This window comes from Corvus cornix, chromosome 1 (genome assembly GCF_000738735.6).
Source record: "Corvus cornix cornix isolate S_Up_H32 chromosome 1, ASM73873v5, whole genome shotgun sequence".
NCBI lineage: Eukaryota > Metazoa > Chordata > Aves > Passeriformes > Corvidae > Corvus > Corvus cornix.
In genome coordinates this window covers 25,527,818-25,550,762 of record NC_046332.1, presented here as the reverse complement: position 1 = coordinate 25,550,762, position 22,945 = coordinate 25,527,818, and the positions used below count along the sequence as shown (strand labels likewise).

The 22,945-nt window shown below is 40.7% G+C and overlaps 1 protein-coding gene across 2 annotated transcripts; it reads right to left on the bottom strand.

Moving 5' to 3' along the window:
- Window positions 1-747: 747 nt before the first annotated feature.
- CD200R1 (CD200 receptor 1) lies at window positions 748-19,033 on the bottom strand. 2 transcript variants are annotated; one of them, XM_010396023.4, is made up of 6 exons: window positions 18,742-19,033; window positions 6,750-7,058; window positions 5,741-5,995; window positions 4,376-4,475; window positions 3,392-3,443; window positions 748-2,139 (listed from the first exon to the last, which is right to left on the bottom strand). In XM_010396023.4, exons 1-6 carry the CDS (start codon window positions 18,827-18,829, stop codon window positions 2,017-2,019), a joined length of 927 nt encoding a protein of 308 aa, XP_010394325.3. In that variant the 5' UTR covers window positions 18,830-19,033; the 3' UTR covers window positions 748-2,016. The 2 variants fall into 2 exon arrangements, with proteins under 2 accessions (XP_010394325.3, XP_019139261.2); XM_019283716.3 differs by lacking the exon at window positions 4,376-4,475.
- Window positions 19,034-22,945: the final 3,912 nt, after the last annotated feature.

The following is a 22,945-nucleotide window of genomic DNA, read 5'->3' as shown; positions in this document are numbered from 1 at the left end:
TAGTCAACAGCGGTTTATAAATATATTTCTTTACTCTTACTGTAAAGTCATTTCATGCTTTAGGTAGAAAGGCATCAATCCAAAAAGTCTGAGAACTGCTATTATATGGAGGACAATTTATTTTACTTATTCCCAAAGGATATTCTGTGAAGGTGGGAACAAGTCACCTCAAAATGAGACACAATAAGATATATAAGCTAATTTACAGAGTAAAACGTGAACTTGCAAGTACATTGAAAAGAATATGAGTAAAATATCTAGACATACAAATGAAAAAAACTTCATTTGTTGTAGTTATAATAAATATGACTACAATTAGCAAGCATTTGATCATTTTTGTACATTATTGCACATTTATAGAAGATGTATTTGTAATTGTTCTGTTTTGTGAAATATTTTACGTTTGTTTCTGGTAAAAGTAGTCTATGGGTTTTGAGTAACAAAATTATTTTACAGCATCTTAATGCTTATACTCTTAAGAAAGAGAGGAATGCCGTATCTTCATAGAATCTTATGGGAAAATAATCATACCAGTGATCTGAAACACAGAATGAACATATTTAGTGGACATCACAAAATCATAGAGTGGTTTGGGTTGGAGGGGACCTTAAAGATTATCAAGGTCCACCCCCCTGGCACTGGCAGGGACACCTTTCACTAAACCAGGTTGCTCAGAGCTCCATCCAACCTGTTCTTGAACACTGCCAGCAACGGGGCATTCACAGCTTTTCTGGGCAACCTCTTCTAGTGTCTCACCACCTCACAGAAAAGAAACTTCCTCCTAATATCTAATCTAAACCTACTCTCTTTCAGTTTGAATTCATTCCCCCCTGCCCTGTCACTGCACACTCTTGTAAAAGTCCATCTCTGTCTTTCTTGCAGGTTCTCTTCAGGTACTGGAAGGCTGCAATTAGGTCACCCTGCAGCCTTCTCTTTTCCAGGCTGAACAATCCCAGCTCTCTCAGGCCTTCCTCATAGGAGAGGGGCTTCATCCCTCTAATCATCTTGATAGCCTCCTCTGGATCTGCTCCAGCAGATCCATGTCCCTCCTGTGCTGAGGACCCCAGATCTGGATGCAGCACTGCAGGTGGGGTCTCACCAGAGCAGAGCAGAGGGGCAGAATCCCCTCCCTCCCCTGCTCGCCACACTGCTTTGGATGCAGCCAGGATGTGTTTGGCTTCTTGGACTGCAAGTGCATGTTGCTGGGCTGTGTCCAGCCTCTCACCCACCCCAAGTCCTTCTCAGCAGGGCTGCTCTCAATCTGTTCATCCCCTGGCCTGTGTTGATACTGGGGGTTGTCTCAGCCTGGGTGCAGCCCCTTGCACTTGGTCTTGTTAAACCTCATGAGATTCCCATTGGCCCTCTTCTTAACCTTGTCCAGGTTCTTCTGGATGACATCCCATAATGGCTTCTCAAAATACTGGATATGAACCTAACAAGTGAATTAGTCATGCTAGTGCAGTCTCTTTCTTAGTGGATGACCTTCTAAATTTCTCCCTTATTTCCATTTTCAAAACCCAAGTCTTCCCTACCATTATCTTCTGCTATTTGAGGTATTCAGTGATGATCAGTACTCAGGTCACATGTTACTAACATATGAATTAGAAAAAAGTGGCTGTTGGTGGAAGAGTGTTTCATTTTAGTTCAGACATAACACTCCTCTGGTCTCCCAAATGTGTGCATCATAGTGTCAAGTGCATCAAAGTAACTACAAGTGACTGACAAAACTAGGATCTCCACGGCAAGAACAGCAAAGGGAAGACTGGTCACAACTTCTTTTCCAGGAAAAACTGTGGTGTGTGGTCTGTCACGTCTTCCCAAGGAATAACACATTTTCCCAAGGAAGAAAGCAAAATGGGGAAAAAAAGAACTATGGACTCATCAGCAGGCAGAGGTGTTTGAACAGACCTAGTGGTCTATGCTGCTCCAAAATCTGAAGAAATCCTCTGAGAAGTTTCTTTCTATAAGCAGTCTTCTATAAAGTACCTCTTTCCTTTTCCGGTGTTGTTGAATCATTCATGCTTCTGTACACAGGTCTTGTGGAAGATTCTGCCCCACTGTCAGATCAGACACTGAGTTGTAAATTACATTCTCCTTCTGCACATAAGTAGTATAAGGTTCCACTTCCATCGTGTCATCCTAGCAAAACAAAACCAAGAAGTGTGAATACAAGGAGGAGTTTAGTTTGGCAAGACTCTGCAAATCTTTCATCTGGACTGAAGAAAATAACTGGGAAATAGTGCTCTCATATTTATTCCTCTTCAACTAAGGGAAAAAACCCCCTTCTATTGCTTTTTCTACCAAGGAAAATGGATTGCTGTTCCTGTCAAAGATTTGGAGTGTAAAGCTAAGGTATTGTTTCACTTGCCACCTTTTTTTCCCCTTTTACTCTACTTATTTTGGCCTGAAAAAAAAAATTGTATTAGGTTCTAATTCTCTAGAAAGAGCAAATAATATGCTGGAGTGTTGACCTTGATTTGTTCCTCCATCAGCCTACAATTTAATAAAAGTCACATGACATGACAGCAAGAACACTGGAACTTAAATCATTATTTTACATTAATGCAGCTGCATCTGTCAGCAACAACGGGGAGGTAGGAACAGCAGAACACTAATAACTAGATTTGACTAAGTCTCTTCAGAAACTGAAGCATCTTTTAAAGTTGATGACAGATTTGGAGGCTAGTGTATACTGTGGGTGCACAGATACAATATAATTGTAACACATCTTGTCTGCATAGAGATGCTCTTATTTGGGTTTGGCAGCAGAGAACAGAGACAGAGCTGACAGGTGAATTGATCAGCTACACAGGAAGCTTTTAACAACGTAGGGAATCCAATAATATCTCCCAGTTTGCAGCTCAGCACTTCTTCCCTTGCCTTGAGTATGATTATTTCTTTGATTGTAGATTCACCATGCAAGAAAAAGACTGGCCTTCAAAACTCACATTACCATTCTGGACACCAAAAGAGATATTCTTTTTCTATTGGTGTCTGTTAATCTTGTTGCTTAATCTTCTTGTTCACTAATAGTTTTCTTAATATTCCCCAACCCAAGATATTGAGTACCTTCCTGATTATTATTTGGAGAGCAGTTGTGGTCAGAGTATCTGATATGATGAGGGAAATGTGCTAGGACTCACTTCTTGTTAAGATTAAAGGATGGCAGTAGCTGAGTGTTTGCTGTTGGAACACCCCTCTAGTGTTTGCTCCAAGGGAAGATAAGCTTTGTTTTGTCCTATAAAGAGCTAAGAGTAAATATATAAGACACAGTAGTACTTGCTGAAAGCAGAGAGTAAAAATCTAATGTTTTCCTTTCACTGGTCATGTTTCCATGGCTACCAGAAGATCCCTGATTTGGTGATGGTCTAATTTGGAGCATTGTCCTTACTTGTTGGGAATGTGCAGGAGCAATTTCAGGAGGCTTGGTTTTGTGGCATGGTCTGTGAAAAAGAAAACAAATATTAAAACATGTTTGGCTGGATCACAGCTTGGTTTCTTTGATCAAAAGCTTATGACATATTTATTTTTCTTCTCTTCAAGAGTAAAGCTTTCTCATGTTTCTCTCTCCTTGAATTTGATCCTGAAATTATAGCACCTTAATTTTCTTAAGAAGTCTTTTCTCATGTTTGTGGGAGCTTGTACATAAAATGGAAGCAAAAGATTAAAATCAAAGCTCTCTGTAAGTATATACATTTTGTGGTTAGTGGAATTGTATAGAACTAATTCTTCACCTCAGAGGGAAAAGGCCTGAGAGAAAAACAGTTTCTGAACAGGCAAATGAGGAACATAGCTGACGTCTTCAGTACAGGTGCCAATTCAGCTTTCCACTGCACAAATGATTTCTGTAGATTTTCCTTTGAACTACTTTTTTTTCTTCATAGGAAATCCTAAAGAGGCTAGACTCCAGCTACACCCAGGGAACTTTTTCATAAATACAGATACAATCTGCTGTCCCTTCTGATCATATGGCAGGCTGGCATTGATCAGCCCTCTGGCATTTAGCACAACTTACTAGGCAGCAGAACAAACGCCCTGATCTAACCAAGAGAGACACTGACAGACTATCACAGTATCTGAAGAACAGTTTTACTCTCACAAATTCCTATCAGAATGAAGAGCTCCCCTTTAGCAGGAAATGCAATGAGGGCCCTCAGCCAACTTCTTCCCATTTATATTTTACTCAGGTGCATTATTCCATGAAGATGTGCGCAATGCACAGTGTCTGCAGTACAGAAATATTTGATGTAGTTAATTCAGTTATTCACAGCAGCACAGACTGACACAATCATATTATTTCAAGACACAAACAGTACTTTAATATTTCTTCCAGTGCTAGAAAATATTTCCTTAGCACCTTATCACACATACATACCTATCACTGCAGAGCTTGAAATAGTGAATGACACCCAACAAGATTATAATGAGCAGAACACAAGGAATGGCGTAGACATACCGGATAAAGCTGTCTCCCTCTAAACACAAAGAGACAGTCTCAGTTATATCTTCTTACTTCTCAGTTTCTCTCTTATTTCAGTAGAAGATTAAAGTTGTTTTAGCATATACACATATTTTCAGCATGCTTGTAAATGAAATATAGAATGAAATAGAATGTCCTTCAGCAGAAGGGAAAGTCAGTAATGAAACCTGGCTGAGAAACACAAATAGAGTCTGTGTCGGAGACTAAAGCAGATTCCACAAATCCCACAGTGGACACTCAGAATATTTTTTCACAATGCCACATCTGAGCTCCTCTCAAGGACTCAGCTTTTCTCAGTACTCATGTGTAGTTCTCAAAAGCAACAAGAAAATCAAATACCAGAACCCAAGGGTCATACAGTGTCAGACATTCACAACTTGGAATGAAGTAATTCATTTTTTTCTGCTAGCCACACAAGAGTTGACTCTCTTTCTCTCTCTTACCATTGATGCCATGATGATTTTTGCCTTTTCTTTTATACTCCTGTTATACCTTTTTACAACTTCTGTATTCTTAGTGCTTTTTGCCTACATTCTTGGATTTGTTTGTTCAGCTAAGAGACAAAATATTTTAGAAGCTTCGCAGTTAGGGATCAGTGTGCCCCAGACCCCAAGGTCCTCTCCAGAACACATTCTGTAAACCAAGATAGAACCATCCAGGGGAAGGTTCCTGGGGGAGGGGGGCTCATCTGAGCCTCTCATTGGGGAATTTTTGATAGATATGCTAATTAGTAAGACCTATAATGTTACACCAGATCTTTTGGGGGTGGGCATTGCGGTGTGCATTAAAGGACATTCGACCTAGACATAGCGCACCTAAAGATCCTTAAAACAAATACCAAGGTAAAATCCCTTTTTCCCTTCTAACCATGTTTGACTCTTGATTTTAAGACCAAGAAAACGCATCACCATAACATTTACGTTTGCATAAAAAAAAAAAAAATTGCTGATATTCTCATTCCAAGTTATTATTTTATCCCAAAGATCATGACTGATTTGTCTTCGCTTCCAACAGCATTTCCACTACCAAAAGAACGCTACAACATTTGTATATATATCCCTCTCAGGGAAGAAACCATTGGGAAATAGTGTCCAGAACACAAACAAGCTGGTGATGTTTCTGGGCAAAGGCAGCTGGGGATGATACCCTTGTCTTTGCAGGACTTCAGTGAATTTTTTAGAGATTTTCCCTCCTAGAAGGAACATGAGCTGACAAAGCTGAACAGGGGTTTGAACACCAAACATACAAAGGGAAACTCACCTAAGGGATAACACGCTATGGACTCACTCCAGTTCCCAGCTGGGTGGGACATCATGCAGGTGGTCACATTGGTCACACTGGTGTTACTTGCTGTGAACCTGCTGAGAACAGTCACTGTCCCGTTGTCGTGGCCTTTTTCCTCTGCAGTGGAGCTGCTCTCTGGGACCCACGAGAGCTGAGCCGGCGGCTTCCCTGCTGCTGCCTTGCACACGGGGTTCCCCTGCTCATCACAGTACAGGCTCGGCCTTGGGGGCGCTGCAAAGCACCAGCAAGGGGAGATGCATGGAGTTAGTTTGGCACAGCAGGGCTGGGCTGTTCTTGTTCCCTACCCAAAATGAACCCAGTGCAAAGAGGAGGATAAGGCTGGCGGTCCCATCCCATCCCATCCCATCGCAGAGATGTGGCCCCAAAGCACAAGAGACAGACAGTGTCTCTTTTTCCCTTTTGCACAATTCTCTCCCACTCAGGTGAGCCTCACCTCAGCCATTCATATCCTCTGTGAGTACATGGGAAATTGCTTCACACCTGTCATTTCTAACCAGTGGGAAAGGAAACAGCAGAAAGAGTTTTGGAAAATAAAGAGAAGGGATATGGCAGCTACTATCAATGAAATCCATGAGTTTATCCCAGCAAGAATTACAGAATGGCTTAGGTTAAGGGAATTTTAAGGGACCTCAAAGATCATCTAGTTCCAACCTCACTGCCATGGGCAGGGACACCTTCCACCACCCCTGGTTGCTCAGAGACCCATCCAGCCTGGCCTTTAACACTTCAAAGGATGGGGCATCCACAGCTTCTCTGGGCAACCTGTTCCAGTGCCTCACCAGCCTCCCAGTACAGAATTTCTTTCAAATATCTGATCTAAATCTTCTCTCCTTCACTTCAAAAAAAGAAAAAAGTTCCACTTCTTGCTGCACACTTCCCCTGCTGCATGGGCAGAGGAGCTCTGTATGTCCAGGCCTGGCCATGGTCCTTTGGATAACTGTAAAAGGAGCAAGGAGTGCCTTACCCAGCACAGTCAGGTGGTACGTCGTGGGGAAATTCCCCTCTGTTGATACCATTTCGCAGCTGTAATTTCCCTCCTGGGCTATTCCCACTTGCCGTATCTCAAGGGCAGGAGCCAGACGTGGTCTGAATATCAAGTTTATGTTGTCACAGCAGTTTGTTCTGTTTGTCATGTTCTTATCAGCCCTGTATACCAAGGAGCAGGAGCCTCCAGCCTTGGGGCTTGTTGTCCATGTCAGCATAGTGATATTTCCTTTGAGAGGGCAGGTGAGTACTGAGCTGTCACCTACAGTCACTGACACTCTGCTGTTCCCTGAGGAGAAAAAAAAAAGAACATGTGAGACGGTGCCCAGGGATGTCTTAGCCTTGGAGTTGTGGTCTGCACTTCACAAGGAGACGTCTGCCCTGGTACACACCAGCATGAGGGCATGGCTGTGCTCATCTGCACATTGTCTGTCATCTCTTATTGTAACTGTGGGTTGTGGAGCCAGTGGCCTGTCACAGCCAACCCTCGCAATACTGTCAACAAATTTCCCACTGGGGATCATCTTAGCGGACAAGACTGGATACTGGAGAAGGACCCTACTGCTGCCCATTGTCTTAAGCAGTTCAGCATCCAAACAGTGTGCTTCTATCAGCAAATCCTCCAGTGGGTTGCTCACAGGGCTGAAAATACAGAAATATGACTATTACATCTGGTCACATGATAGTGGCTTTTCTCTGGAACTGTTGCTACCAACAAAGTAAACAGTTTTACTTCTGCATTCCTACGAATCCAGCACTGTGGGCAAAGGCCATCTACACCTCTCAGGCATTACACAGGCGCACATAACAGTGATGGAGCTTTGTGTAGGAGGAAAGTCATGCCTAAGCTTTCTAAATATTTTTCATATATTTGTAGCTTTGTAGATTTCTAATACATGGCTGTAGCTCCCAGTACTTTTCCTACCCCTTTGCCCCTACATTTTAGAACAATAAGGTAACACTAGGACGTATTACACTACATTCCTGAAATATTATTTAGTCTTGCCTCTTTAGCCAAGGACATCATATTTTTTTTACCATGTATCCTAGACATAATAAATATGGGTCTAGAAACTTGGGGGGTGGTGCTCCATATGGAGCAGAACCAAAAGGGGGATTACTTAACTAACTGCTCTTTTAATTGGACACTTGTTAAATATGCTAATTTGTTGAACTTATAAAATTGTAGAACTCCTGTATTACATAGGCATTTTGCCATATTTACACCTGGATGCCTCCAATTAAAGACCTGCTTTTATATTACTTACTATATTAATACTGTCTTGAAAGTGTATTGTTTTGTTTCTAGATTTTGAAGGCATCAAAAGAATTTTGCCTTATGTCTCAGGGTTGTCTTATATGTGCATTAGTGTTGCCTACACGTCCATAGGCAGCCTCTTTTGTGAGGCACTGGTGAGACTCAGAGAAGAGTCTGAGGCACAGGTTGTGAAGAGTAGGAGAGGGAATGGAACTTTTGTGTCCCTTGGCTCCTGCTGAAATAAAAAGCAAGGAATCCCTAGAATTCACAATGTACGTGAATGAAAATTCACAATTAATGAGTTAACAGGAATAATACCCATAGCTGTAGTCCAAACAAACCTCTATTTACCACTTCACTCAGTTCCTCTTTTACTAGGTGGCCATTAAACTTTGGGGCCGTAAACCACTCATCTCTCAGTTCCCTGTGTCACTGGTGGAACACAAGTTGCTCTTTCCTTGGGCTGAGCAATGGTTTTAGTGGCATTCTGAAAGCTGTGTGTGAGGAGAAAATCAGAGTACTACTTTCAAAACATGCATTAATCTGGACAGACAGCTAAAGTTAACCAATCTGATTGGTACTGACAAATGAGTTTTTCACAAATGATTCCAAAAATGTTAACCCCCTCCCCAAATCTTCCAAGCAGATACACTAATGCAGCAATTGAAAGTTCATCTGGAATATGCAAAGAATTAGAAGATTTAATTTTTGCATGATTAGTCAAACTCTTGTCAGTCTTCCTCCATGGTAGCAGACCTGATTCCTGATTTTGTTGGGTTTTGCTACCCCCTACCCAGGTCTGGAATTATATTACCTGCGCTGTTCAGCACAATGTGAGGCCCAGTTCCTGAACATTCACAATGCTATAAGCAGTGGTCTTAATGAGCATCAACTTTAAATCATTGGTCAAATCATTACTATTAGCCTCTTTGAGAAAACTATAGTTGGTTTTACCTCGATAATATTATCTGAAACCTCATCATCTTCTTGAATCTAGGTGAATGAACCATTGCAGCTCAAGCACTTTTGCTTGTTTGACTGTTTTCTTGGGAAATGATTGCTGTCTTGCAAAATGAACACAGTTCACTGCCTTTTAACTTCTTATATATTCCTTTAAAGGTTTTTGCCTTTTCATTTCGAGCATTAGGTATCCTTGGGGTGAAGACACTTCAGCTGTTAAGAGTGTTCTGTGATGCATTATTACACTGGAGGTGTTTTTAAATGACAAGTATTTTTCTCCCTAATCGCATTCCAAGAAAATGTGAGGCACCTGTTTTAAACTCTGATGATTTTACCAGGAGTGGAAATAAAAGAAGCCTTTTGTCTCGTGATAGTTTCTGGATGAGTTCAATGAATGTCTCTGAAAATTGGAGAACAAAGTGTTTCCTCTCCTAGTTTTACATTGCTGAGGGCCTCAGAGCTCCGAGTCATGCAGAGTATGGCTGACCTCATCTGAAAATGACTAAGCAAACCCAAGCACTCAAACAAGCCCATGTATTGGAGCTGGGATTTTTTGGATGATGTTTGAAAATGTTGAGCATGAATGACAGTGCTGTACATATTTAACTGTGTACACTTTCATTTACATATTAAAGCAGCATCATTTTACTTGTCTTTCAACTCTTCATCTCCTAAGGAGCTCATTGCAATGTAAAAGTTCCCCAACATAATGGGTTTTCACGCTTCAAGGCTGTAAAGAAAGAGGCAGTGAAAGTGGGGCTTTCTGCCATGCCCTTCATATTCTCCTCTGAATGAATCAGGTACCATTCACTTCAAATAAGAAACCACATCAGTCAGCTTATAATCTGCTGAATCAAGTTTAAGTACAAGTTTAGGTTTACAGAAAATTTGTAGAAGGCTTGTGAAATCCCCTGTATCTTGTTATTAATTCAGAAGGCTCTTAGTAAGGCAAGAGCTTTTCCCCAGATGGCCGATTATTAGTAAAAAATCTTCTTGCTTATCCTCTCCATACTGCTTTCTAGTTTTGCAAAGGTGCCTTATTAATATAAAAGGTTAAACTGTTTTTACTTTACTGCCTCTTTCATTGCTAGAGTGCAGGTAAGCAGCATTAGTGTAAATATTAATTGTGAATTTTCTTCCTCGATCTGCTTTTTTTCTGTACATGCTGCTAGAAACATGATCATTCGATTTCTTTTACAGAAGAATGTGTCTGCCAAAAATCCTCAAAGGTTTGGTTAATTTGTGCTTCCGAAGTAACTCTGAAGTGACTTACAAGCAAAATAGGACTGGACCTGGGTAATACTTGATGAGGAGCTTCCAAACCATGAAGAATAATGTAATCCATTTTCGTAGCAGTTTCTGATGAACTTTCCATTTCAAGCTAAAATATAATCTCAGGAAATGTCAAAACTTGCTAGTTTTTACCACAGAGTGAACTTTATTTAGAAGCCATCCAAAATGGATATTCCCAGAAGTTAATATGCAAATAGCTATGGGATCCACAAGCTCAAAGGCTGTTCTTTAAATGGAAATTATCCTCAGCCTTATCCTGTCCTTCCTGGTCAGCCTTAGCATTTCCTCCAGTTTGGCGATGTTGCTAGGACCTCATGTTAGACTGAAGTTGGGCATACTCTGCTTTCTCTAATTTCTCTGAGCCTACCAAAAGCCATCTAAGTATCTAAAAGTATATTTTTATTAGAACATAAATCAATATGCTAGAAAGGGACAGTTCTGCGGGGAATGCAGAATTGCTGGCTATACTCATGAAAATAAAAGACAAGAAAATAAATTTCCTCTGCTTCCTCTACCCCTAAAGAACAGGTTCTTTCCCTCAATCCTCTTTTCTACTCCACAAGCTTTTGTTGACTTGTCAGGCTGCATATTTCTTACATGATGACATCTGAGCTCCTTTTCCCTCACTTCCATGACTTCTTGTGGGTCTGCTCCAATCAAGCCCTTTGCCTGGGTCTCCTGATCTGCTTTTTAGTCCTTCTTATGCTGCCTGCCCCAGCCTGTGCTCTTGGATGTGGACTGAGCAGCTCTGAGGGAAGACACAATCTCCCCTTCCCTCTGGGAATTTCACTAAACCTAGAGGGTGCATGTTTAATCTGCACGAGAACTAAACAAACGAAAGTATTTCTTGTGGTTTAATCCCAGCTGGCAATAAAGTCCCACACAGCTGCTGGCTCACTCTCGCTCACTCCCCCCACAGTGGGATGGGGAGAGAATCAGAAAGGTGAGAAAACTCTCATGTTAATAGGTAAAGAAAAGCCATATACACAAGCAAAGCAAAACAAGGAATTCCCAAGGGCAGGCAGGTGTTCAGCCATCTCCAGGAAAGCAGGACTACATCATGCATAATGGTGATTTGGGAATACAAACATCATAGCTCCAAGCATCCCTTCTTCGTTCTTCCCCTGGTTTTATGTGCTGAGCATGATGCCACATGGTCTGGAATACCCCTATGGCCAGTTGGGGTCAGCTGTCCTGGCTGTGTTCCCTCCCAGCCTCTTTTGGACCCCCAGCCGACTCACTGGTGGTGTGAGAATCAGAAAAGGCCTTGGCTCTGTGTAAGCACTGCTCAAAACATCCTTGTAATGTCAACACAGTTTCCAGCACAAATCCAGCTCCATAGTAACTACTGTGAAGAAAATTAACTCTATCCCTGCCAGAAACCAGCACAGCATTCCATTCTGTTAAACAGGAAAGGTTCAGTGCTGCAAGTGTTCTAATTCAGACCTGTCATCACAACACTGTTTTCTGGAATGGTCTTTCATGCTGCAAAGTGGCTAAAAGTCATTTGCTGATGTTTCCTCTGTGATAAGCAATTGGTTTATGACCATTGCATTAGGGAAGATATATGGCATCCACATCAGCATTTCTCTACTCAAACAAAGGCTCAGAAACAAACCAGCAATGTTGCATGGCTACATCTCTCAAGGTGAAATCTCATTTTACAGCTGAGCTGAACTGACAGCTTGCTGTGGCTGAAAAAGGGGATAAGAGGTGCAGCAAAGGCCTCATCATCTGTGGGCCTGCAGAGAACAAGTGATGTGAAGAGGTGCGAGTTATCACACTCTTCAGTGTGATAGCTCACACTGCATCTCGGTGCAGTGCTAACTGTAAGATGGTAATTAAATGTCAGTACTGTTAAATATTTCATTGCACACAAGAGAGATAAAATGAAAGGTCATATATCCACATATTTATTGTAAATAACATCTCATTTTCAGTCATGTTCTTCACAATGAGTTGACTCTGGAAAACAGCAATCATTTTTTCTGTTAGCCAGAAAGAGCAGAGCTCAGGAAACCAGGATTACGTGCTGCCTGTCACACCAATGTGGAAAAAAGGTGAGTCAGGTTCTGGGAGTTCTGTACAGCACCAGGCTGAACCGTTTTATTTTGGTTGTGAATGCAAATCCATTGTGAACAGGTTTCACCTTGGAGACTCATCTGACAGTAGCAGGCCTTTAGACTGAGGTCCTCCAATTTGACTCCAGCCTTTGAAATCTAATTATGCCTCATTGTCTCTCCTTGACTGTTGAAGAAGACTTCAAGCCATGTCTAAGAAGGTTCTCAAGCTCTATTGCAGTGCATTGAGTGCACATTCCAGCACAATGACAGATTCCACTTTTATGTTTGAAAATGGACATATCCTCTCTCAGGAAAAAACAAACTCGGTTGAGGAGTTCACATTTGTGTTTCAAAAATGTGCTGGTTATTGTTGTCATGGTAAGATTACTGTAATTGACTTTGCTCCTTTTTCTTCAGTGTGGTTTATGTAGAGTGTTCGACAGCTCTCATGAATAACTAGTTGCACCAGCTTCTTTGCAGTATCACTTATTTAGTCATTTCTCCTGTTTCTCAGAGACTTTCCCACACTAAAAGAAGAAAGATTTTAAAAACAGGAAAATTTGATGGTGAAGCCACTAAACTATTGAGGGGAATCACTGCAAAATCAGACACAGCTACGCAGGCTGAAAGTGCTTCTGGTTGCTTTCAAACACGAAAGATTTCCAGCCTCTGTTATTCTTTATAGCAGGTTTTAAACCACAGTAGAACTTTTTATTGCCTCAATTTCCATGACAGCCTCTTCCAAAATTTAACTGTTAAAGAGTTTTTGCACTATAAAGAGACTGCTTTACTTTCTCCAACATATTTCTCAGACATCCTACTGATTCTTTATTTCTTAGAGCAACAATTTACCACATCATTTTGATGGATCTTCCCCCTACACCCCCTGCAGATATTAAACTTAGAGATATAATGAACTGAAACAATGATCATACCACAGCAAATGCCTAACTGTATCTTGGAATGAATGTAATATATGAGTCACAGCAAGTCATAATCAAAAAGGCAGCACCGGACGCTTGGAAGAGTTCAGATACAACAGTATCTGTGTTCTGCATCTGCGTTCCCCCTCTACTGCCACAGAGTTCCTGTGACACTCCGCAAGGCTTGTCTAGAATGAAATGAAAGATAAATAGAAGTGCTTTGCACTAGGGTAGGAATTGCTAACATACTGACAGACTCGTATATTGTGGCTTTGTGACTGTGAGAACATAGTCACAACAGCACAGGATGGAGGGTAGGCTAAAAAACACCCCTGTGTTTCAGGTGAGTAGTAAGTAGTTAGACTACTTTAATTTTCATTATAGAAATACATCAAATAGCTGACCTAAGCTCATATGACTCTGTTTCTTGAAACTGAGAGCACAGCTTTTTCAGCACACATATATCTTTTAAAGGACACATTAAAAGACTTACACCTTTATTGCTAGTTTCACACTCATACTGTTTTATCCATACTTATCATTATTCCTCGAAAAGATATCCTATTCTCATTTAATTCTAGTTAGGCTTTTTCCTTATCTTCAGAAATTCCTTTCTTCCTCATACTCAAGTTGTTATTTTGCTCTTCTTTTGACACATTTCTTTTCTGTCACCACTACCATGCCAGTTGCAGTACTTTTCTTGCCACCAATACTGTGTCACTCTTTCTTGCTGTTTCATGCAAGCTGAAATAGCAACCTTACACACTTTGTCATTGGTTTTACAATATGAAGTGCTCATAGCATGGCTGGATTTTTTTAGATTGCAAACTTCAACGTGACTTTATATGTTGCAGAGGGCTGAGGACACTGATAGCACTCAATAGTGATCCCAAGGTTTCAGTCTTCCCATTCAAGGTGGAATATACCTTTGCAGTTGCCAGTTCCTAGTGTGTAACTTTTCTATGATCTTTCGATCGTCTTGAGCTTTCTCCAGTATCTTTTCAAGCAGTCTTTCAACACAACTGATTTTGAAGGCAATGAAAAGATGTTAATGTGTTTGATACAGTGTCCTCTTGAAAAAAATTAGGCTGAAAGAATAAAGGGACAACTACATGATGGATGAAGAACTGGGGTAAGGAGAGAAAGAAAAGGCAGTTAAATGGAGGTGCCAGGTTGAAGGTAGCTTGCTGATAATGTTTCTCAGCAGATGATTTTTGCTGTAATTCCGTTTAACTTTTTTACTAATGGCATTGGCTGTATCAGGAGTGTGTGAGGGAATTTGTTGAAAGCAGGAAGAATACAGTGTCATTAGTGTAAAGAATTGATATGTCACACTAAAAGAACCAATTGACCTTGATGAGTAGAATGATAGATGTGTGCTGAAATTCAGCAGCTAAAAATGTCATAATGATAAAACCAGGTAGTACAACAAATTTTGACTGGAAAGTAGAATAGAGAACCATGCCTCAATCAGTATTAAAACCAACTTTTCAATAAAATAGGTGCTTGTTTTGATGCTCAAATTGTTTATTTATTTTCATCACTGCAATTCGATCCAGTGATTCAGTGATTTATCCTCACGTAAATAAGTTATGTCTCGATATAAACATGACTGTGTAGAAAAAAAAGGATGTGTACACTTGTTAAATGAAGAAATTAGTTGGTGTTTAAACGATGTGTCAGTCATGCAGTTTAGAGAACAAACACTGTTGGCCAAATCCTCAGCTGATAATAAATCATCACTGAACTTAACAAGCTGTTACATAGTACACCAGTCTGGCTGTAAACTTTGAACTTTGCTGCTTTTGTATGCAAAGTAAGTACATCTTTGTCCTTGCAGAATACGAGCTGGAATGGATGAGGGGAAAAGGGATTTGCACTGGATGTCGAAGTGCCTTGGGTAGAATTGCTTTAAGAGTAGCACTGTGACACCACGTGTAACAAAGTGCTTCCAGTTCTCACTACAGAAACAGATGCAGATTGTTTTATATTTTGTTCTGTGTGCTGAACGTGGCCTTTTACTCTCGGCCACATGAGAAGAAAAATAAACCAAGTACTCTTCACTTACGCTTAAGCGGCATTTTCCTACTATTCTAAACAAAAATAGATCATTGACTGCAAACTGTAGGTTGTGTGCCTTCTTTTTTCACTCTTTGCTGACAGCAGATAAGGGACTGCTGTGAAAACATACTTATGACCTCACTTTTATACGATTAAAATCTCAGTCATACCCTGTTTAGTGCTTATCTTTAGGACGGTAGTTTTCATCCCAGCATTTTCTTATTCAACACCAAGATAAGGCAGCATAAGAAAATCCCCTACACATTTTTTTCTTATGAATGATTGTACCTCTAACTACAAAATATATCAGCTGTGAGTTTTAAGTAGCATGTGTCTCTAGAAGTGCATTCGCAGTTAACGAAAATCTGCTTCCTTTGTAGGTCATGAAGTATGTGGTCAACTTGCAAGACTGAAATTCCTTCCTTCTGTGGTTTTGAAAGCAGACAAGTTCAGACAGGAATGCACTCAGTGTGTTTGGACCACAGCAAAGTAAAATGTTGGTATCATAAGGACACGCTTGGAAGGTTGTACTATGGCAATTTAGATGCGTTCTAAGAAAATTTTTGCTCAAAATAGTACAGAATTATTTTCTAAGAATTTGGATGAGAAAAACAGGCTGCTTGGATTAAGATGTTTTTAGGGTAAAAGAAGTCAGAACGATTCCAGCACATAGTCCCAAAGGAGCAGCAAAGAAATAGTAAAATGGAGACAAATGTAAGTTTAGCATAATAGTTTTTTTAGGCTATGATTTTTTATATCTGGAGCAAGACTCCACCATAAACTAGAATAGAAGGCAACAGAGACAGGTGCAGTGAAACATACTAGGACAGAGAGAGTCAAAAGGCAATGAAACACTAGTACACTAGTGAAAAAGAATTTGCCAGTTTTTTAAGGAAAGAAACTAAATGAAAGCAGTAGCATTCAAGAAAGTTATGTAGGAGAACTTGAACTATAGCTAGGTTGCTCTGTAAATCAACTTTACTTTTATTCACCTCATACTCTACAATTCCAGCACAATGTCACAGACTTCAATTTTGCACTATTGATAAAACTGAACAACCATAGAAAATCACATCTCATTACTGATAATAGATTTCTTGCAACTTCCTGTGAAGCAGTTGGACATACCCATTGTCACAGGATGCAACTACAGAGGCAGGACTTACCCAGTCAAATGCTGCAAATGTTATTTCAATAAAAAGAGATTTATTGCATGGACTTCTCATGGAAGATCTTATCTGTCCTTACCACTTCCCTTTGGAGTATGTACACAACCACTTGAGGTGTCGTGTGCTTAGTTAAACTAGAGAAATCTTCAAAGCATTACCAAAAATATTTTAATGCTGAGTCTTTTTCACTGCTGCTCCTGAGGATCATCACGAAAGGAGTTTTAGTAGAGATCATGTCCCAGCAGCTTCAGTAGCTTATTATCCAACTCTACCTGAGGGCAGCTCTAGGTATGACAATTATGAAGCAGCCTCAAGCCTTTTTTCTAAGCTGTCCCATCTGCTGTGGTAAAAACTAACCCAGTCACACAAAAACAACACACTAAGGAAATGTTAAGGAAAATGTTAATGGCGATAAAGTCTGGTTACACACAACAGTTTTTTTCACTACTTTATGTTTTTCAGAGTAGCTTGCTCTAGTCTTCAGAAGGGGGGACATAGATCCTTCTGACCTTCATGCAACACTGTGTATGACATACATGACTAAAATTATGTGGACAAAATTCACACATTGGATCAGCTTGACACATTTAGCCTGTGATCTCTGAAGAATAAAAACCCCTTGCCACTAGATCTTGCTCAGAGGAGCCACCCTAACATAGAAGGAAACAAGTTTAGGATCAGTGCTAGCTAAAAACTTCCCATCAAACGTGGGCTGCTTTTTATTGGGAGCAGGTTGGAGGAAGAGATTTCAGGTGTGAAATAAGATTTTAATGGAACATCTTTTTCTACATTCTTTGAATGGCAATATATTTCATTAACCAAGACACCAAGAAATTAAAATCCAAGTACCTTAGGGTGAAAACCCCCCAGTTTTTGGCATTGGACTTTTTAAAATATTTCCAGCAAAGTGAATTTTTTAAAATAATTTTTGCCAGTAGGGTTCCCCTGTCTCTCCATTTTCTTCAACATTCTGTGGTGTATCTGCACTCCTTTACTTTTTGAGCAACTGTATTCAAAAATGTAGATGGTCTCTGATGCTACCGAAATTGATCTGTATGAACTTGAGCAGGTTCCTCAGTATTCTTTTGACATAGTTCTTTACCTACAGAATAGGGACAGATTTTTTTACCACCAGTATGCCTGTTGTGAGGTTAGTGATTCAAAGTTTAATAATGTTCATGAAGTATTTAAATTTTTTCCAGTGGGTAGCACTGAGGTAACCGTTTGGGATCCTTTATTATCACTCAAACACATTATAGATGGATGTTCCATCACTGCCAACAATGACTGCATCTGTTTTGCTTTAAAATATGACAAAGGAGATATTTTTATTTTCGGACCAAGTGGAATGAAGTAAACTCTTGTCCATTTAGTTTAGTTCTATCTGTCCATAATAGGAATGGACACATGCATGTTACACATTATTCAGAGATGTCTGAAGTTTAATTTTGATCTCATGGACCTATCTGCCTTCTTCCTCCTGTACAGAAACAGTTTAAGTTTCTGGAACTGCTCCTCAAATCCCTAGTTCCATTATCAAGTCCCTGGATTGCTGCATGGTGTCTGGAAGAACACAAGCTCTAAAAATGCAAATGAGCAGTATGTGGGAAACATTAACTGCTGTAGCTAAACTGCATTAAGACTAAGTCAACTACACTAAAGGACAGAAGATCTGGACTGCCACTGCCCTTGGCACAAAAGCCTTTCCCATCTTGATACTGGTCGTGCCCCTTAGAACAAAATTGCAGAAACTGCTCTCCTCTGTCAGGGCATCAGAGACTTTCCACTTCTCCTCTAAAAGATGCAAGAGATCCCTGCCCTATTTCAGAGTGCCTGCAGCCTCTCTTCAGCAGAAACTACATGTCCAAAAGCTTCAACTTCACAAACACTTTCCCAGGCATATTTTTATTTATTTTTTGACATTTTTAGTATGTCAAAAGGATCAGTTTCTCAGATGACATGGATTTGGAGGTCTCCGTAAAAGGCCATTTGTGACAAATTGTACATTCCCAGCTAAGGGTCTCTAAATAGTTGCTTACATGGAAGTCACAGGGAAAATTCCTGGCAGCCTTGTGACCACTAAGAAAAGAGGAGCAGGAGTAGATATTGGGAAAGCATGCCTTAATTGTGCTTCATAAATTTTAGCACTTAATAAAATCCACTGAATGATTTTCTAGAAAGAAAGGAGCTATGCACATTTCCCGTTCTTACATCCCAATGGCCAGTTGGTCCGAGTTAGACTCACCTGATAATCTCATGACCTTGGTGATGGTGAGCAGCACAAAAACATACACAGTCTTCCCAGCCATCTTCATGTTGGTTCCTGCTTTCATGGCTCAGGCAGCTCACTCCATCCATCCCTCCACCAGCTTAACTGTGGTCATGGGGAGCATTTCTTGCCTGCCAGTATATCCTCAGCAGCCAGTGTCAGTGTTTCCTCTCCCCCTTTCCCATGCCTCTCCTTTAGCTGTGCATGCTCCTGATCAACTGGTTCCTCAAAGCTGGAGAGCTTCCTCCTTCTGACTTTTGAGAGCACTTTTCAGAGCTTCCTGTGCTGAGAGCCCAGGCAAACGCTGAGGAAGCAGGGCTGAACAATTCTGCCTTCTGTTCATTGGCTCTCCTCAGGAGGCTGATGAGTGAAGATAAACCCTGCAGCAGAGTTCAGAAAGAGTAAAAGCAGAGGAGAGTATTCAATGTTGAGTTTAATATCAAAAAGGAAATGTTAGTCTTGGGAAACTAAAGAGAAACTTATTCTTCATGTTTCTCATTATTTTTCCTTCTGCTACTTTCTTTATCACATCTTAGGCACCACCTCCAAGAAAATTCTTCTTCATGTCTTCCTCAAAAAAAAAAAAAAAAAACAGTCTTACATCTTCTCTGTAAGTGACATTTTCAATTATTTCTCTCTTAAGTACCTACTTAGCACATGGACTTCTAGACTTCTCATATATATACACAGCCTTGTGTGAACTTCTAAGTTCAGGCCTTGTGAACTCTTAAATAAGTTGTAGGTGTATCCTTACTCCATCCCCACCCCTGCCAACTAAAATATTACAAATCCAAACCTCGTTTCTTCCTGAATCTGAAAAAAAATTGTGAATATGGGACAGTTTCCAGAAAAAATGCAGAATGTCTCATTCTGAAGGACTGAAACAAGGAAATAGTAAATGTTTCTGAAATGAAACACTGATACTTCACATTTAAATTATGCTTTTGTTTAGAAACTGATCTAATTTGAAGGGGTCAGAAATCTGTACAAAAGGCAAAAAATCGAGCAATTTTTTTTCTTTTTTGGCACAATTGAAATTACATTTTTCTCTGGATGACTAAAACAAAAAAAAATCCATTATTATGTGCCCTTAATCTAGTGCAGGCTTCCCATGGGGTCACAGCCTCCTCTCAGGCATCCACCTGCTCCAGTGTGGGGCTGCTCCATGGGCTGCAGGTGGATCTCTGCTCCAGTGTGAACTCCCATGGGCTGCAGGGGCACAGCTGCCTAACCATGGTCTGCTGCAGAGAAATCGCTGCTCCAGCACCTTAAGCACCTCGTCCCCCTCCTTCTCTGACCTTGGTGTTTGCAAGGCTGTTTCTTTTACATATTCTCACTCCTTTTGCCAGGTGAAGTTGCTTGGGCATTTTCCCACCCTGCTTAAATGTGTTATCCCAGAGGATGGGCTTTCCAATGAGCAGCAGTGGAGAAGTTTGTGTGCTGAAATTTCCCCAAGCGACACCATGAATTTTACAGGTACTAGAAGCTGTAAAGAAATGAAGCACTCTTTGTGCACAGAGACTTGTTTTCAGAGTTTAATAAGGTTCTTTCCTTTTACAAACTTTTTCACCAAGTGCCTTGACTTTTGTACCAGCAAAGATGGAGGTACTTCACAGAGTAGAGAGAGGAGCCAGCCCGTGGGTGTGGTGAGAGTAAAGAAACGGGATGCATAAAGCAGCATAAATGTCGGTACCATGGGGAAGATGCTGAGCAGTGTGGGAACACAAATAGAACAGACAGGAGCTTTGTGTAGATGAGAAGGATTTGGGTAAAGCACGTGTGTGTATTATGCTAATTCTGTACAGGGTGAATTAAGAGCTGCAGAGTCTTGTGGATCATTCTGCTACTGGCAACATAGTAATTCTCCTGAAAATTTCCACAGGAAAATACTGTCTTTGAATAAGAAACTGAGATTTCCTTTGAGGAAAAACAACCTGAAAAATATAAAGTTAAATCAGTATTTTGAAGGGAAATTATGATTTTCATTTAGTTTTGTCTTAAACTGCTTTTCTCTTTTCCTTGTTTATGAATAAAAAAATGGAAACAACAGTTATTGTGGATAAGGACAGGTAATCCAGTCTTGCAATCAGAATGTAGAAGAGATTTGCACTTGTTCAGAGGGAAAGCATGAAGCTGTTTCATAATGAAAAGTTTATTTTACATACTTTTCACCAGAAATAACACAGAAATTGAATGTCGCCCACATCTTTCACTGAAAAATATGTTCGGGGGTTGTTTTTTTCAGAGTACCCTTGTGTGGGTTGTTTTAAAATAATACTGTATCAGTTTCTCCACTTCCTCACTGATATCATAATTTTAGAGTCAGGGTTCCCTCTCCTTTCCTAAGCCACAGCATTTCCCCAGTGCAGTTCTGTGGGTCAGTGGTAGAGAAAAGGCCTCAGCTATTGAAAGCTACAAGTCAGAATAATTAGCAGTGAGGACAGAGACGTAAGAGGAAAAGACAGAGAACAGATCAAAGTTGGCAGGAAATGAACTGCTCAGGCACTAGGACTGCACGCCATGTTTGAACTGTACTGATGACTGCAGTCTGATGTTCTGGTAATTTTGTTTGATCAGACTGGTGTTCCACAATGGTCTGCATTGATGTTCACTGGAACACACGAGTGTGAATTAAAGTCTTATGTAAATAAGTAAAAGAAAGACTGATAATGATCATATAAAGAAAATAATGCAAGACACAAATGCAGCTGGATCATCTGGGTCCCAGGATCATCTTGTTGACTACAGCTTTTTGTGGGATGGTGATCTGTATATTTTCATCCACTTGATTTTTTCAACTCAATATAGGATTTTGACGCTCCACTGTTCTGAGGTTTTCGATGTGCTATTCACAGTAACACTGGATTATTTACTGAGTATTTACCATTGACCTTGGAATTAGTAATGCATGTGAATAGATATCATAGCTGTGTTTTAGACAAGGGCATGGAGAGGAAGAAGATATGCTTATGTAAGTAAAGATAAGAAACAAGGCTGGAGAAAGAAATGGGCAAAAAGTAAGCAGTGTCATGACTCAAATGTAAAAGAAGTCGTGCTCAAATCTGATGCAAAGACAAGAGGATATTAAGATATAGAAAATGTGCAGACTTGTTGCGTACTGGATACAAGATTGCTGCATAAACATAAAAAACCTAAAAGATGTAATGGAATAGAGGAGATTATGGAAGAGAGCAAACTCTCTTCTAAATAAGAGAAGTCCAACCTTAAGTTGTCATCATGGAAGATCTTTACTATAGAAATTAATTCAGAACCAGAAATTAGACAGCTAGATACTTTGCGTAGGGAAGAATTACTTAAGATGTTGTCATGGTTTAGCATAGTTTGGGTTTTTAGTTAAAGAAGGCTCCATCAGCCACAGAAGTGATTCTTTGCAAAGAGGTGCTTACAGCTTCCTCTAGATGCAATAGAACCAATCAACTGGCTAGTTTGAATAATGACAACTTTTTAAAGCCACTTAAGAAGCTTGACACACCTCTGTGATCCACATTTAAGAACGGACAAACCCCAGGAAAGCCTCTCTTGCTTCCAGCTTTCGGACAGGTAACTGGGGGCTGCGGCGTGGCCAGTGGGGCCGGGCTGGGCCCTGCTTGGCACAGCCTGGCCGGGTCGGCCACAGCGTGGCTTGGCTGAGATCTCTCAGCCGCTTCTCCTCGCTGGACACCCGGCACGGCCCCCTCAGTGTGGGCCAAGCCAGCCAGGAGACAGCCATCGTGGAGCCGAGTGGCCTTGTTCCACCTGCAGCCCTGCTCCGTGCAGGCAGCCCTGCAGCGCGGCTCGGCCAGGCAGGCCTCCCCATCATCAAGTGCAGCCAAAAATTCATCTGAGTCCACTGCCCGGCAAAGATCATGTGACCAACAGCGAGAGGTGAATTCCAGCTGCAAGGCCCGGGTGAGATGAACCCTTTTAGTGTTGTAAGTTCCCTCCAGAACAGATGAAGCCTCCAGATAGCAATCCTCTCCCGAGTCAAAAGGAACAGAAGGGTGAAGGCACGTGAAGAGAACACCATAAAGACACCAAAGTCAGTGAAGAACGAAGAGCTGAAACCCTGAGAGAGGAGAAAGAGATGCTTCAAACCTAGAAGCTGAAATTCCTTTGTAAGGCTATGGTGATGGACTATGATACATCAGAGTACCCATTGTAATTTCATAAAGCATGGGGG